Source organism: Rhinolophus sinicus, chromosome 5 (genome assembly GCF_057876585.1).
Source record: "Rhinolophus sinicus isolate RSI-liver-muscle chromosome 5, RSI-T2T, whole genome shotgun sequence".
NCBI lineage: Eukaryota > Metazoa > Chordata > Mammalia > Chiroptera > Rhinolophidae > Rhinolophus > Rhinolophus sinicus.
Window position 1 is genome coordinate 39720351 of NC_142505.1, and position 13958 is coordinate 39734308.

A 13958-nucleotide genomic window follows, 5' to 3' on the forward strand; every position below is an offset into this window, starting at 1 on the left:
CAAATCAGATCTTCACAGTCCAAAATATATGCAAAGACATTATACAATTTAGATTACTATACAGATGCAATTTTATCTTATCTTTTTTTAAGAGCATTTCCTCATGTCATTAAATATTCATCCAAGACATTTTAAGAACAGTGAAACATTCCATCACGTGAATTTATTATTCCCTGTGACATATATATGGATATTCAATATTATAAACAACATTGTGATAAACATTTTTGTACAATGATCTTAGCCTTAATTTCTATTTTGTAAGGATAGACTCCAGAAAAGGAATTAATGGAACTAAGGATATGGACTTTTAAAAAAAGTTCCTTGGTATGTGTTTCCAGGTCTTATAATTTTCACTGATAAATAGAACATTTTCCCCCCAAAACTGTTTATAATAATTAATACAAAAACAATTTAGTATTCTAGTAATATCTTTAAAAGTATTTTCATCAAAAAAATAAGAGCATGCATGGTCCAGTGAATGGGGGTATTAATGAAACAAGATTATTCCGATGTGGATAATTGTTGATGGGGTTGCTGGGCACACAGGGGTTCTATTTTTGTAGACTTTCACAATTTTCCATAATAGTAAGGTTTTAAGTCCCAAGTAAGAGAAAAGCATCTACGGGAATGTATACTTTTTAAATGACGGCTCTCAAAACAAAAGAAATAGCTCTATTTCTACTGTCTTATGAAGGTCAAAATGCTAATTAATTTTTGTCTCCCTGAATGAAACCTATTTCTGCAGCCAGTGGCGAAGCTGTCATTAAGTCAGTTGCTAACCTGCTCCATAATGAACCAAAGGGAAGGATTCATTTGCATTCCAAGCTCAGTTCAGACTTACTAAAGTCTAGTCAACATTTATTCATTTATTAAATACTTAAGAACTTTATCTTCTGTTTGTGTTTGGCATTATGCCAATCTGGAGCTAGGGAGATATTACTATATACAAATGCCTAGCAAATCATTTTAATAAGTTAATTCCATAGTTCAAACAACAAACAAACACGGACAGATAGATGTCTGTAGAATTCTGATTTTCTACAATATGCCAAGGACTTTTAAACAAGGCATTCGGAAGCTTGTTTCATGTGAAAACAGGAACACTAGACAATGTGTTTGGACCCTTCCGTGCACCCCATCTCACCTCCTACCTCCATTTCAAAGCAAGATCTTTAAGGACAGAGAGAATGTTTGCAGGACCTAGCACAGTGCTCATAAGAAAGGCGCAATAAATACTTACTGAACTGAAACAGAAGACCTAAGGTTAAAAATGATGAAGAAAAGTGTGGCTTCTTTGTTCATCGACAGGATTACATAAAATGCAGTAAGAAAAGACTCTACAATATCAAAAGCATACTTTTCACGATGACTACATCACACGTTCAAATGTGCTCTATGATGGTGACTTGCGTGTGACAGCTTAAGAAAGGAAAATCTGAATATGTGATTAGTCTCTGATCTACTCTATCCTAGAACAGGAGTCTCCACAAAGTAATTCTAAATGTTTCAACTTACCCTTGAAACAGACTGCATTATTTGTGCAGTATTTATTACTAATGAGTTCTTTTTCTATGTCTTTTATTAGTAGCCTACAGGCTCCGTTTTACCTGATTTAAAGAGCTTTGGAGACAAAAAGAAAAAGAAAGGAGGAAGGGAAGGAAACTGGACATAGGGAAAAAAATGGTTAACAGTATTGAGATGACTTTGGAAATGAATTATGTTTTAGTTTATTTTTTCTTGTTCTATGTCAGATTTTCAGCTGATAATCTTTTCTGATCTGAGGGTGATTAGCAATATAGGCTGTTCCCTTCTCTTAGCACAGGGTTACATAGTAAGTCCTTAATAAACATTTCCTGAATGAACAAACTGGAGAGATGACAGACTTGAATTGGAAAGACAAGTTCAGAAGTTCATGTGAGATGCAATGAGTTCCTAAACTAGGACAATGATAGTGATTCTTAAGAAACAAAACCAAAGGAAAGTCACCAGAACCTAATCAACTACTGAACACAGGAAAATTATATAGGTGATAAGTCTGACGTGCTTTATAAAGCTGAAGCTCAATTGTAAAATCCCAAATTAAAATGAGAGGTTATTAGAGGTAATTACTTCGAATATTCAGTTGATCTGATAAGGAAAATGAACACTTATTTTAAATTTCAGTCCTCCCTGCTTAAAAAAAAAATCTTAATTTAAATGTAATCATGTGGTTTTTTTTGACAATAGATTACTGTTAGGCTATGAAAATCATGTAGCAATTAAGTCTCATTCTAGAGATTTTTCTGCCCTCAATCAATAAATCTTATGTACTACTGCCATCTACAGTAAGATAAGCCAAGAGAACATCTGTATTCTGAAGGAAAAAACGATCTATATTATAAACTGTTCTATTAAAGGATTTCATTATTTGATAAAATTTTAATTTCCACTATAACATGCAGTTTTTAACCAAATTAAAATAAAGATAGTCAAGATAATTAAAAGATTATCATATAAACATATGATAATCTTTTAATATATATATAAAAGCAGATGTGAATAACTAAAACAGTTACTGCTAGTTTCTATAAACACAGAAATAACTTTTTTCTTGGGGTTTTTTGAAATTCCTATCTACCACTAAGATTTGGCTTCCAAAAAAACATGTGAAATTTAAATTTTCTTTCCAAAGCAACTGAGTGAGGTTTTATTCAAGAATTTTCTAACAAATATTTCTTAAAATCATGGATGAGACATTGAAGGTGAGGGGACAATGTTCAAAAGAGGCCAGCAAGAGAAGAAAGAAAGGCTCTAATTGGGGTTCTACAACAATTAGGAAATCAAAAAGAAAACTCTGATCCCTGCCCAAGATCTAAGAACTGCAAAAAGTACCCTAGAATTAGGGAGACAAATAAAGGCCGTGGTCTGGCATGATTTAAAGGAAAGCCCCTAATCTCCTCTCGTTCTTCTGACCTTTCTGCTGATTGTGAGGTTTGCAGTAATTGGATAAGTAGTATACCTGATTACTTACCACTGTCAGAACTGAAGTGTATAAAGGCTATCATGTACATTAGTTCAAATTGACAATGGAAAGAGAAATTATATGTTTCCAAAAGAGAAATTCAAATTTGAGCCACACCAGTTATCACTAAAATACCAACAGGGAATAGTCTCTCAAAATAGACTACAGTAAGGGCCAAACTCGTAAGAGTTCGGGTATGTTTGTTTGATTTTGGTGTTTATATAATAATATTTCAAAATATAGACTTTAAAGTCAGGTACCTTATCTCATTCGTACCTACTATAGTGGCTGGTGAAGGGCAAACGCTTAGTAAGTGTTTTTAAAATATACCCGGAACTACCCTGAAATGGGAATACTTACCTGAGCTTAAGTCTCTGTGAGGTTTGGAGCTAGATTACATTCTTCACATAGTTACAGTACATTGTGTAAGATCTTTGGCTTGAATTCTGTAGATAATTAACAGTCCTCAAGCGATCAGGAAAAATGTCATGTCTAGAATGTCTTAAAATCTTAAAGACTTTCTGGAGCCATTGAATACGTTAAAAAATATTTTTGTCTAAATAATTTTGGGTTTAACATAGTCCACAGTACTGTACATTATGGGCAAATTTTACCCTTATGGCTCTATAGCACTGACAATAGCGAGTTATTAATCAAAAGTCTTTATGTACTTTTGCTAATACATAAAGCCATTGGGTAAAGCCATTTAAATGAGGTATAGTTTTTAGAGTAGCTGCACGCAACTTGTTCATAAATAAGGCTTTCTAAAAGTGCTACACACTTCAAGCTCTAGCATAATTAAGGAAATACCTTCAGAGAAATAGTTAAATATTTCCCATTTTGATTATTTCTACTGTAAAAGATTAAAATGAATTGGCATGTTGTTTTTCCCCAAATGTCCTTTAATCAGAGTTTCAAATTAATAGCTCCAGAAAGAGATGAACTAATGGCTCATGTTCAGTTTATATGAGAGCAGTAAGTATTATTTTAAAAGGGAAAAAAAAGGAAGAGAGCATAAAAACATAACAGATTTCAAATCAATTTAATCAAACAACTAAAAACAAGAAAAACCTCACATAGGGAGCAAAAACCTTAATATTACACAGAGAACCAGAGTCAAATACGTGAAATGAAACATTGAAGAGCATAATGCTTTTCTTTTTCTCAAGACTTAATCAGATACAAACAAAACTTAAAAAAAAAAGTGACCAAGCTAAGAAATTAGAGTATTTGACCAACCATCTTTAGTACAATTATCCTCTACATTAGTCTTATCTAAGCAAAGTTTCAAATTCTAAGATTTGATGATTTTCTTACCATTTGGGGTCCAACATTCACATTTATTGGTTCTAAGGTTTTTGGTAAAATCTTCGTTGGTGAGTTGGTGCTGGAAACTGGAAATGCAACAAACGAAATGTTACCTGAAATGATATGAAAACGCTGAGTTACTGTTCTGCAGTATCAAGGCCACCTTCGAAAGCCATGGTCCTAACCCCAGTTTTGCTTCAGTCATTTGTAACTATCATAGTAAGTAAATTATAAACAAGAAGGGCTTACTGAATAGTCATACCACCAACTGCTTTGTCGTAGTGAATACAATTAGTTCTGCTAAACAGGAAATCTGTAAATAAGTAGTTCAGTCTATTTCCCAATGTACTACTGGACTTTTGGATTTTTTTATACATAATGCAAAGCATAGTTTACACCAGAGTTGAGAAATCCAATTATATCTTTATTAGACATCCTAGAACAAAAAATGTATGAAGTATAACATGAACTAAAATAAACATCTAATTTCTTTATAGTATAATACAAAATATTTATACTAAAAATTAACATTTTCAAAATACTGAGTTGGTAGTTTTTTGAGGTTTTATTACAATAGAGAAAAAAAGGTGCTACCTACCTAGTTTAATGATGTTGGAAATTGTGGATCTGTAGTGTTTTCAAGTGATTTCAACACTTTAAATTTTAAATTAAGGTAGCAAAGTACCACCCCCAAAATTAAAAGCCAACGAATAATTTTCTGAACTACCACATAACTACTTAAGTCCTCTGGACAAACTTCAGTCTATCCATGTTTCTTTTAGAAGGTGTAATCTAATATACAAAGGAGATCACCCGGGAAGTATGTGGAAGAGAGTCAAACTGAAACTCTGGGGGAAAAAAGCCAACATTTAGGAGCAGGACCAGAAAGGCACCTCCTTCTCAGTCTCTTTGCTCAGACAGCCCCCTTTCTTAGCTCTCCCAAAGCTTGCCCATACTCCTTAATCCCCTCCTCTTCTCTCCTAATTCTCAGCAGATAATCATTATCTCCTGTGGTAAGGAAATCAGACCATCAGGCTAAAAGACAGCTCTTCCTCAACCAGTGAACTTATCTGCACTCTCACATATTTTTACTTGATTTTCTCTGACTGGAAATTCTCATGTAGATTACTTCTTTCCTGTCTGCTCTACACTTTCTGTCTCAAGGATCCCACCCATCAATTATGTACTCTGTCTCCAGAGTTTTCAGCTTCATCACTGGCTCCTCCCCTTCAGTTTCTCTCTGCCCATCTGTCATGTATCATTTTCCCTCAATATCCAAGTTTTAAATATCAAATTCTTTCTCTTTCTCAAGCTCCCTCAGTAAGACCCAGTACCCAAACCTGCTTCTCTTGCATGTTCCCAGTCTTGGCATACAACTGAGCCTCGGTATATAATCATCATCCAGGCAGTGATCCACGCCAGAAATAATCAACCCGCTCCTCATTCAGCTGACCACCACGTCCTGTTTGTTATCTCCTTACCCTGGTCCCTTCATGCTGCGGGCACTTCTTTAATTGGGACCTTTATCAAATCTGGTTTGAATGCAACCATGAATATGCAGTGGAATTATCTGGGAAGCAATAAAAAATACCAATGCCTGGGTCCTACCCACACAGCTGCTGATATAACTGATGTGGGGCCAATCTGGGCATTAGACCATTACAAGTTCTCCAGATGGTTTCAGTGTGCAGCTCGGGCTGAGCACCACTGCTCGAACTGGATATCCTACTTCAAATAGCTTTCCTAGCCCCTCCACACATCTCTAACAAACCAGTCTTTCAACTGGCAAAATTGTTCTGGACACTCCCCTACCTGAGGTTTTCAAAGGTTTCACGACACTTCCTAAATGCCTTTCCAACTCCTCCACATCGCAGAGCTCCTGTTTGGAGATCTCATCCCTCCCTGCCTCCCACCCCAGCTTCAGCTACTCAACTCCACATGCAGCCTACTCTCCAATCAGATGAAATACTTCGCAGTTCCAGAAAGACCCCAGTTCAACCAACCTGGCTTTGGTGTACACACCTTTCCTTCTGCTGGGAAGTCTCTCCTCTCTGCTGGGACAACTCCTACCTCTTACTGTGCTTCCCCGAAAATATGACCTAGCCGGACAATCAGCTCTAACGTGTCTTTTGGAGCAAAAATTAATATAAGACCCGGTCTTATATTATGCAAGACCGGGTCTTATAGCAAAATAAGACTAGGTATTTATATTATATTATGTTATATTATATTATACTATATTATATTATACCCGATCTTGTATTACAGCGAAACAAGACCCGGTCTTATATTAATTTTTGCTCCAAAAGACGCATTAGAGCTGACTGTCCAGCTAGGTCTTATTTTCAGGGAAACATGGTAGCACTCAAAATGGGATTTCATACCATTTTCTGAGTTATTACTATGTACCAGAGTCTGGTCTAGAGGCTACCCCCATATACATCATCTCATTAATGCTTGGGACAACAGTGTGAAATATATCATTACTGACTCTATTTTACACATGAAGAAACTGAGATAGAACGAGGTTAAATGATTTGTACAAGTTCCCATAGCCAGTGAGGGCCGTGGCTCTACACTAAGTCTGTGCTGTGTTGCCTCCTCCTTAAAAGCTGTCCCCAGCCTCTGTGGTCTAGGCCCTGGATGCCCTTCTGAATCTGGATCATCATAAACTATTATCATTTACATGTAGTTCTACTATAAGTGGGCTGTGTCTCTCAGCTTTGTATCCTAGCGCCTGGTTTAGTTTCTGGCACAAAATAGTGCACAAAACTATAAAAACGGACTGATTAGCAAAGATTAGAGCTATTTCTTTTCCTCCTCTAGATGCCATAATTTCTGCAATGTACCCTAAATTGTATCTTTTCTCACTTTTTAACAGGTATCATAATTTATACTAAGTTTGAAATAAATTTAAACACCATGTCCTTTGTTTACTGTTTTTGAAAACATGACTGAACAACCAGTATTATGAAATAAAGTTTCCTTACGCTGTCACTGTGCAACTGATTTGTTTATATGACATGTATATCTTAACAATTGCTAAAGATTAAGGTTATTATCAGAACTCCCCAAATATGGACCTGCTGAAAAATCCCTCTAACTGGAGGATAATAATCCATGATTCTAGGGGAGGAACAGCTATGTAGGTGACAGACACCTGCCATAAACTCAGTCCCAGGCAGGAGAGGAACACACCACAGAACATGTGAGGCAGAACACAGCTCTGAAAATGTCTGGCTCGCAGATGGTTTTTTAAAATGACCTCAATGCTGCTGAAGGTTTAAGATGATATCATCTCTGATACACTGTTTTAGAAGCAAAAGTCAAAAATTTGCCAAGAAAAAAAGAAACAGTGAAACAAAAAAAGATAATTAAGGTCAGAGAACAGGTTGACCCTAATTTTAAACCTAATACTAAGGAAAATTAAGAATATAAAACTTTGGCCAAAAACAAAAAAAGAAACATCATTAAAGCCAGATCTGTCATGCCAGTTAATACCAACAGAAATAGAGGGAACTTAATAAATTTGACAAATCGATTCTAAAGCATATCTGAAAGAGTAAAGGCAGAGAACAGCCAAGAAAATTTTGAAAACAGGAATAACGGGGAAAAGGGAAACTTCTACCCTACCAGATTTCAAAATTACTACATAGCTAGAGTGATTGAAATAAGAGGATATTGGCTAAGAAGCAGATAAAGAAATTGACAAAATAGAAATTAAAGTCCAAAAATTACTTCACTTATATATGAGAATTCTATATATGGTAGAGATAGCATTTCAAATCAATGGGGAAAGAATGGAGTACTTAAAGAAATATTGTTGAGACAAGAAATTGTCCCTTTGGATAAAAGAAAGATTAGAGTTCACTTTCTCATCTTACACAAAGATAATTCCAGAAAGGTAAAATATTTAACTATAAAAATTAAAACCATAAAAGTATGAGAAGAAATGTAGTAATTTTTTTATAATTTGGGGATGAGCAAGCCCCTTCCAAGCATGTTACAGAATTTAGAAATCTTAAGTAAAAACAGAATTGATAGATTTGACTACCTAAAAGTAAATATCTAAGTAGCAAATGACCCAATATACTTAAAAGACAAATCTAAGAGTTGGTAAACATATTTGCAACACATAGGTCATTAGATTATATCCTTAAAAAATTTTTTTATTTACTTAACTTCCCACTTAAAAGTCAACAGCAATAAGATAATATGTCAATATAAAAATAAGCTGAGTACATGAAGAAATGTAAATGTCAGTGATTCTATGAAAAGATGCTTGATTTTAATAATGAAAAAAATAACGAAAAAACCTTTTTCATCTACCAGATTAATAAAGATTCAAGTTTGATAATGCTTGAGTTGGTAAAGGTGTGGTGAACTGGGTATATTTTTAAAATATTTACTTGGCACCTACTACATATACGTCAAATACTAATGCTAAGCACTACGGATATTCAGTGCAAGTGACGTGTCCCCTGCACTCCAGGGGCTAATAATACACTCTGTCGGTGGAGGGAGCCCTGAGAGCCTTTCTGGAGGGCAGTATGACAGCATAAACTGGGTATTAGAGCACAAAAGTTAGAAAGTGCTTTAAAAACAATTATACACACGTTAAAGCCTCTTTCCACCTCAGCGGCTGCCCTCCATTGCCTAAGTGGCAAGCTGACCCCTGGCCTTTGCAGCAACATCACAATTAACAACGTGCATACCCTCTGACCAGCAATTCTGCTGCTGGATACATATCCTGATAAGCTAAGCAGGTAAGAACAATTATACCTGTCCTAGGATTGCAGCACTGTGGATAAAAGCAAAAACCTGGAAACAATTTAAATGTTTAACCATCTTCTGGTACATGTATATGATGGAATATTATATAGCCCCCAGCCCCATACAAGTCCGTATTGCTATGGAAAAATGTTCCCATTATAAGAGAACATGATTAGTATGATTCCATTTACCTCAAAAACTACATATACACATAAGGTTATATATAAAAAAAAAAATCTGGCAAGATAAACAAATTTAATAGAGGTTAGCTCTGGTGAGCATATGAAGGAATGTTTCACTTTGTTTAATACTTTTTTATTACTGAAAAAAACATTTTATGAACATGCATGCACTTGTTTTATAATTTAAAAAGCTACTGCCCCTCTGAAGGAAAAGAAAAGAGAGAAAGCGAGAATCAGCCACAGCTACTGAAACAAGATGAAGGTCTATAAATAAGGTATCTGTGTTTTTTAATTACTAAAAATGAAATCTGCTTTAGAAGCAGTTAAAGGGGCTCCACTGGGATTTCAATAATTGTAAAATCCAGAAATAAAAGCCATGTATGTATTTAGATATAATTTACTTTCATCAAATTAACTAGGTTCAAAGCAGAAATACTTTTCTTTTTTTTTTTACTCAAAAGGACATGTAAATATCCTTTAACCTATGTGAATAGGTTAAAAACATCCAGTCTCCCAAAAATTCAGCCAGGTTAAGACAAGTAAACCAAACCAAGTCTAAACAATTGTTCCTAAGTACTTGGCCTTAATTCCTAGCTTCTTGGCAACAGGGGCCTGACACTGTCCAGAAGCCAATTCCTGGCACTTGATGCATTTACTAAAAACAAAAATTTAGAGACCTGCCTGGATTTTGGTTCTGGCAATTCCCTGAATTAACTAAACGAGATCAATCACCCAGGGAAGGAGCTAGGAAAAAGAGCATTATGCCAAATCTTGGCACAGGCACAAAATTTAGGCTCAAATTTTATTTCATTTTCTTGAGTAAATGGAATCTTTCTGTTTTCCATTAAAATCGTCTAGACACCAAAGATTGCTTTCACTCATAATTCTTTAGGGGGTTCCAGTTCCAGTTAATCACCTTCAATATGTCCAATTAAAATGAAAAAATTCAGTCAAATAATTGTAGTTTGTCTACATGACGCCAGTATATTTTTTCACAGCACTGACTTTCTGGGAAAAAATTTTTTTTTGTTCTTTTTTTTGCCTGCATTAGCTTTTGGAAAACCCTTCTTAACCCAAGGCTGTATCACATCCTCCTAGAAGAACCAAATTAGTAACTTACTACGGGGAAAAAATATACCTATTTTATGAGTTTGTAAATATGTCAAAGCAGAAGTAGTGTTACATCCCATATGTACAGGGTCCACCTTCACAGGACAAGCTAACCTACAGCCTTAAATAAACATTCAAAAATGACCTAAACTGTGGTAGTGTATATGTCTGTCAAACGTTAATTCTACTGCATATAAATTATACCTTAATAAAAAAATGATGGGAAGAAGCAACTGGGGCAATTTCATATTTATTAGTAAAAGGCCAATTATAGATTATACAACGCTCTTGCTTTTTCCTCTTCTGTTACCTCATTTGGAGCTATTTTTTAAACAGGTAGTTCATGTATTTGTCTAAATTATATCCCCAGCTACTGTCTCTTGTAAATCTCCTGCATCATCACAATCTTGCCCTCTCCACTAGAGTATTCTCATCAGCACATAAACACGCATTATTTCTTTCATCTAAAAATAAAATATATTTTTCTTAACCCTGCACAGCTCTTTGGCTACCAAACTCATCATTTCTGTTGCTCTCTACAGCAAAACACAAAAATCTGTCAACGTTTGCTATCTCTACTCTTTTTCTTTCATCCACTCCCATTTCTCCCCACCCAACTTCATGGAAACAGCTTTTGTCAAGACATGTCCATGTTGTTAAATCCAGTGGCCAATTCTCAGCTTTCAACTTACCTTAACCTACCAGCCATATTTGACACTCCCTGAACCCCCACCTTCCTTTGAAACATTCTTCCTTTGGCATCTAAACTACGACTCCCTATTGGTTCTCCTAACTCACTGGCTTTTCCTTCAGTCTTGATTGCTGACTCCTCCTCTCTAAAAACACCTCGGAGCTCCTCAGTGTGGTCCTCCCGCTCTTCTCAGTCAGCGCGTCCTCACTAGGTGATCTGATGGTTCCCATGTGTACTTCTCCAAATCAAACCTCTCTCCTGAACTTCAGATGCACACATCCAGTTGTCATTTCTCATATCTCCATTTTGATGTTTAATAGGTACCTTGAACTTAACATATCCAAAATCTAACTCCTGACTGCTCCCCGTCCCAATTCACCGATCTATCCTGTTGGCTCTATCTTTAAAATACATCCAGAAGAGAACCACTTCTCATCCAGTCCACTGTTATCCCTCTGGTCCAAGTCACCATCTCTTGCTTGAATTATTACATCTTCCTTATTAACCTGCTTCTGCATTTCCCCCCACCCAGTTCCATTCCCATGTTCTCCAATACAGAGGTCACCAGACACGCGTGGCTAGGAAGCACTTGCAATGCGGTTGGTGCAAGTGGGATCCTGAATTTTAAATTTATTTAATCTTAATTTAAATTTAAAAACGGAAGCAGCATGAAATATTTCCCCATTAAATACAGTTCATTGTTTTGGTAGTACTACATTTCAACATTTTACTTCAACTGTTGAAAATTTAGCATCTAAATTGAGAGATGCTCTAAGTGTAAAATAGCATCAGATTTTGAAGGCTAAGTACCCAAAATATGTACAATAGCTCATTGATCACTGTTTACATTGATATACATGCTAAATATAATGTTTCAGATATAGTTGCTTAAAAAAACTATCATTAAAAATTAATTTTACCTATTTCTTTTCACCATTTTAAATGTGGCCACTAGAAAGCTTTGAATTATACCAGAGGCTTGTATTACGCTAGTGAACAGCACTGTTGTATTCCCCATGCAGCAGCCTGAGCAATCCTGCTACGCGGAGTAGTTCTCCTCACAACCCTCCAGGTGGCTCTGCATCTGCCAGCATGAAGTGCTCATGACTTCAGACGCCTGGGTCACCTGTGCCACCTTCCTGACCTTGTCACCTGCCAGTCTCCCCGACTTCATTCCACTACATCTGCACAGGCTGCTGTGCTGTTCCTCAAAACATGCCAAGCAAATTTCTGCCTCATGGTCTTTGTTCTTAATAGTTTCCTCTGCCTGGAACGTTCTTCCCCCAGCTATCTATGTACCTTGTTCCCCAGCTTCCCTCAAGTCTCTGCTCGGTCATCACTGCACCAGAGATGCCTGACCAGCTTTTATCAGCACTTCCTAACTGACTGCGATTTTGCACCAGAGTACAGGCAGACTTCAGAGATACTGCTGGTTCAGTTCCAAATCACTGCAATAAAGTGAGTATCACAATAAAGTGAGTCATAATCCTTTTGCTGGTGGAGGGTCTTGCCTACAATTTGTAAAAACAAACAAACAAAAAACACACAACATCTGTGAAGCATACTAGAGCAAAGCATACTAAAGCAAGGTACGCCTGTACTTATCTCTACATGATATAGTGTATATTTAGTTCCTACGAAATCATCTGTCAATAGCCCACCCACTCTCAGAATATTAAGCTCTTCAAGGACAGGGGCTTTGTTATCTCATTTACTGCTGTATTTCCAGCACCTAGCACAGGTGCTTGGGATAGCAGAGTTCAACAAATATTTTTTGGGTGAATGAATGAATGAATGAATGAATGATGGAAGCATATGATATAAATTCATGAGACAAGAGTATATAGTGAAAACTAAGTCTCATCCTACCCCCAACCACCACCTAATCATTCCCTCCTCTAGTGACAGCTACTGGTGCCAGTTCATATATAACCTCCCAGAAATATTCTAGACATATATAAACATTTATGAATAAATATCCTTTTTTCCTTACACATATGGTTGAATACTGTATCAGTTTGCACATTGCTTTTTTTCCTACTTAATAATACTGTACCTACCTTAGATGTCTTTCCATACCTGTACATGTAATTTGCCTCAACATTTACTTTGTTAGCTACATAGTATTTCTTTTTATAGCTACAGCAGTTTACTTATTGAGTCCCTTAACAATGGAAAAGCTTTTAGGATTATAAATATTTTGAATAGTAAAACTTTTAATTACTACAAATAATACTGCAATGTCTATACATACATCTTTATACACACTGGTTGTACCAATTTGCCTTCCCTTCAGAAACGTATAAAAGTGTCCATTTCCACATATCCTTGGCAACTCAGTGCTAATCAAAGCTTATTTCTGTCAATTTTTAGGTTTGAAATAGTATCTGATTTTGATTCTATTTTGGTTTTATTATTATGAAGAAGGTTGACTTGTTTTAGTTAAAAGTCATCTAAACTTTCCTTCCTGAGAATTATGTCCATCTTCCTATTGGCTGTTGATTTCATTGGTAGACCCTCTTTAAATATTGAAGGAATAAGTATATTCTTTGTTATACCTGCTGCAAATATTTTTTCCAATTTGGCATTTGTCTTTTGCTTTTATATATGATTTCCTCTGCACATTAAAAAAATTGTAGTCAATTTATAGTTCTTTCCTTTTGTGACTTTAACATCATACATAAAAAGGTCCGTAAGTATATTTAAATATAAAAATAAAGGAAGTCAGAGTAACTGCAAAATCTATTCTCTTTCCTCCCCACCCTGGAGATGTACACGGACATGCTATACATATTTTACTTATCTTCCAAGTCTTGTATTTCCAGTGGGATATGCTGTACTTTGAAAGCAATTATCTTTGAAAGTCAGATACTAAGACTGTATTAAATAT

The 13958-nt window shown here is 35.7% G+C and overlaps 1 protein-coding gene across 10 annotated transcripts in view; it reads right to left on the bottom strand.

The window, feature by feature from the left end:
• The window catches only part of TFDP2 (transcription factor Dp-2), a 180239-nt gene that overhangs the window by 67307 nt on the left and 98974 nt on the right, over positions 1-13958 (bottom strand). For 8 of the 10 annotated variants that reach the window (XM_074312942.2, XM_019747140.3, XM_019747137.3 and 5 more), the window contains one exon: positions 4322-4425. In XM_074312942.2, the coding sequence (XP_074169043.1) occupies positions 4322-4425 (104 nt within the window). The remainder of the gene's footprint in view (positions 1-4321; positions 4426-13958) is intronic. The other 2 variants (XM_019747143.3, XM_074312939.2) reach the window with 1 other exon arrangement.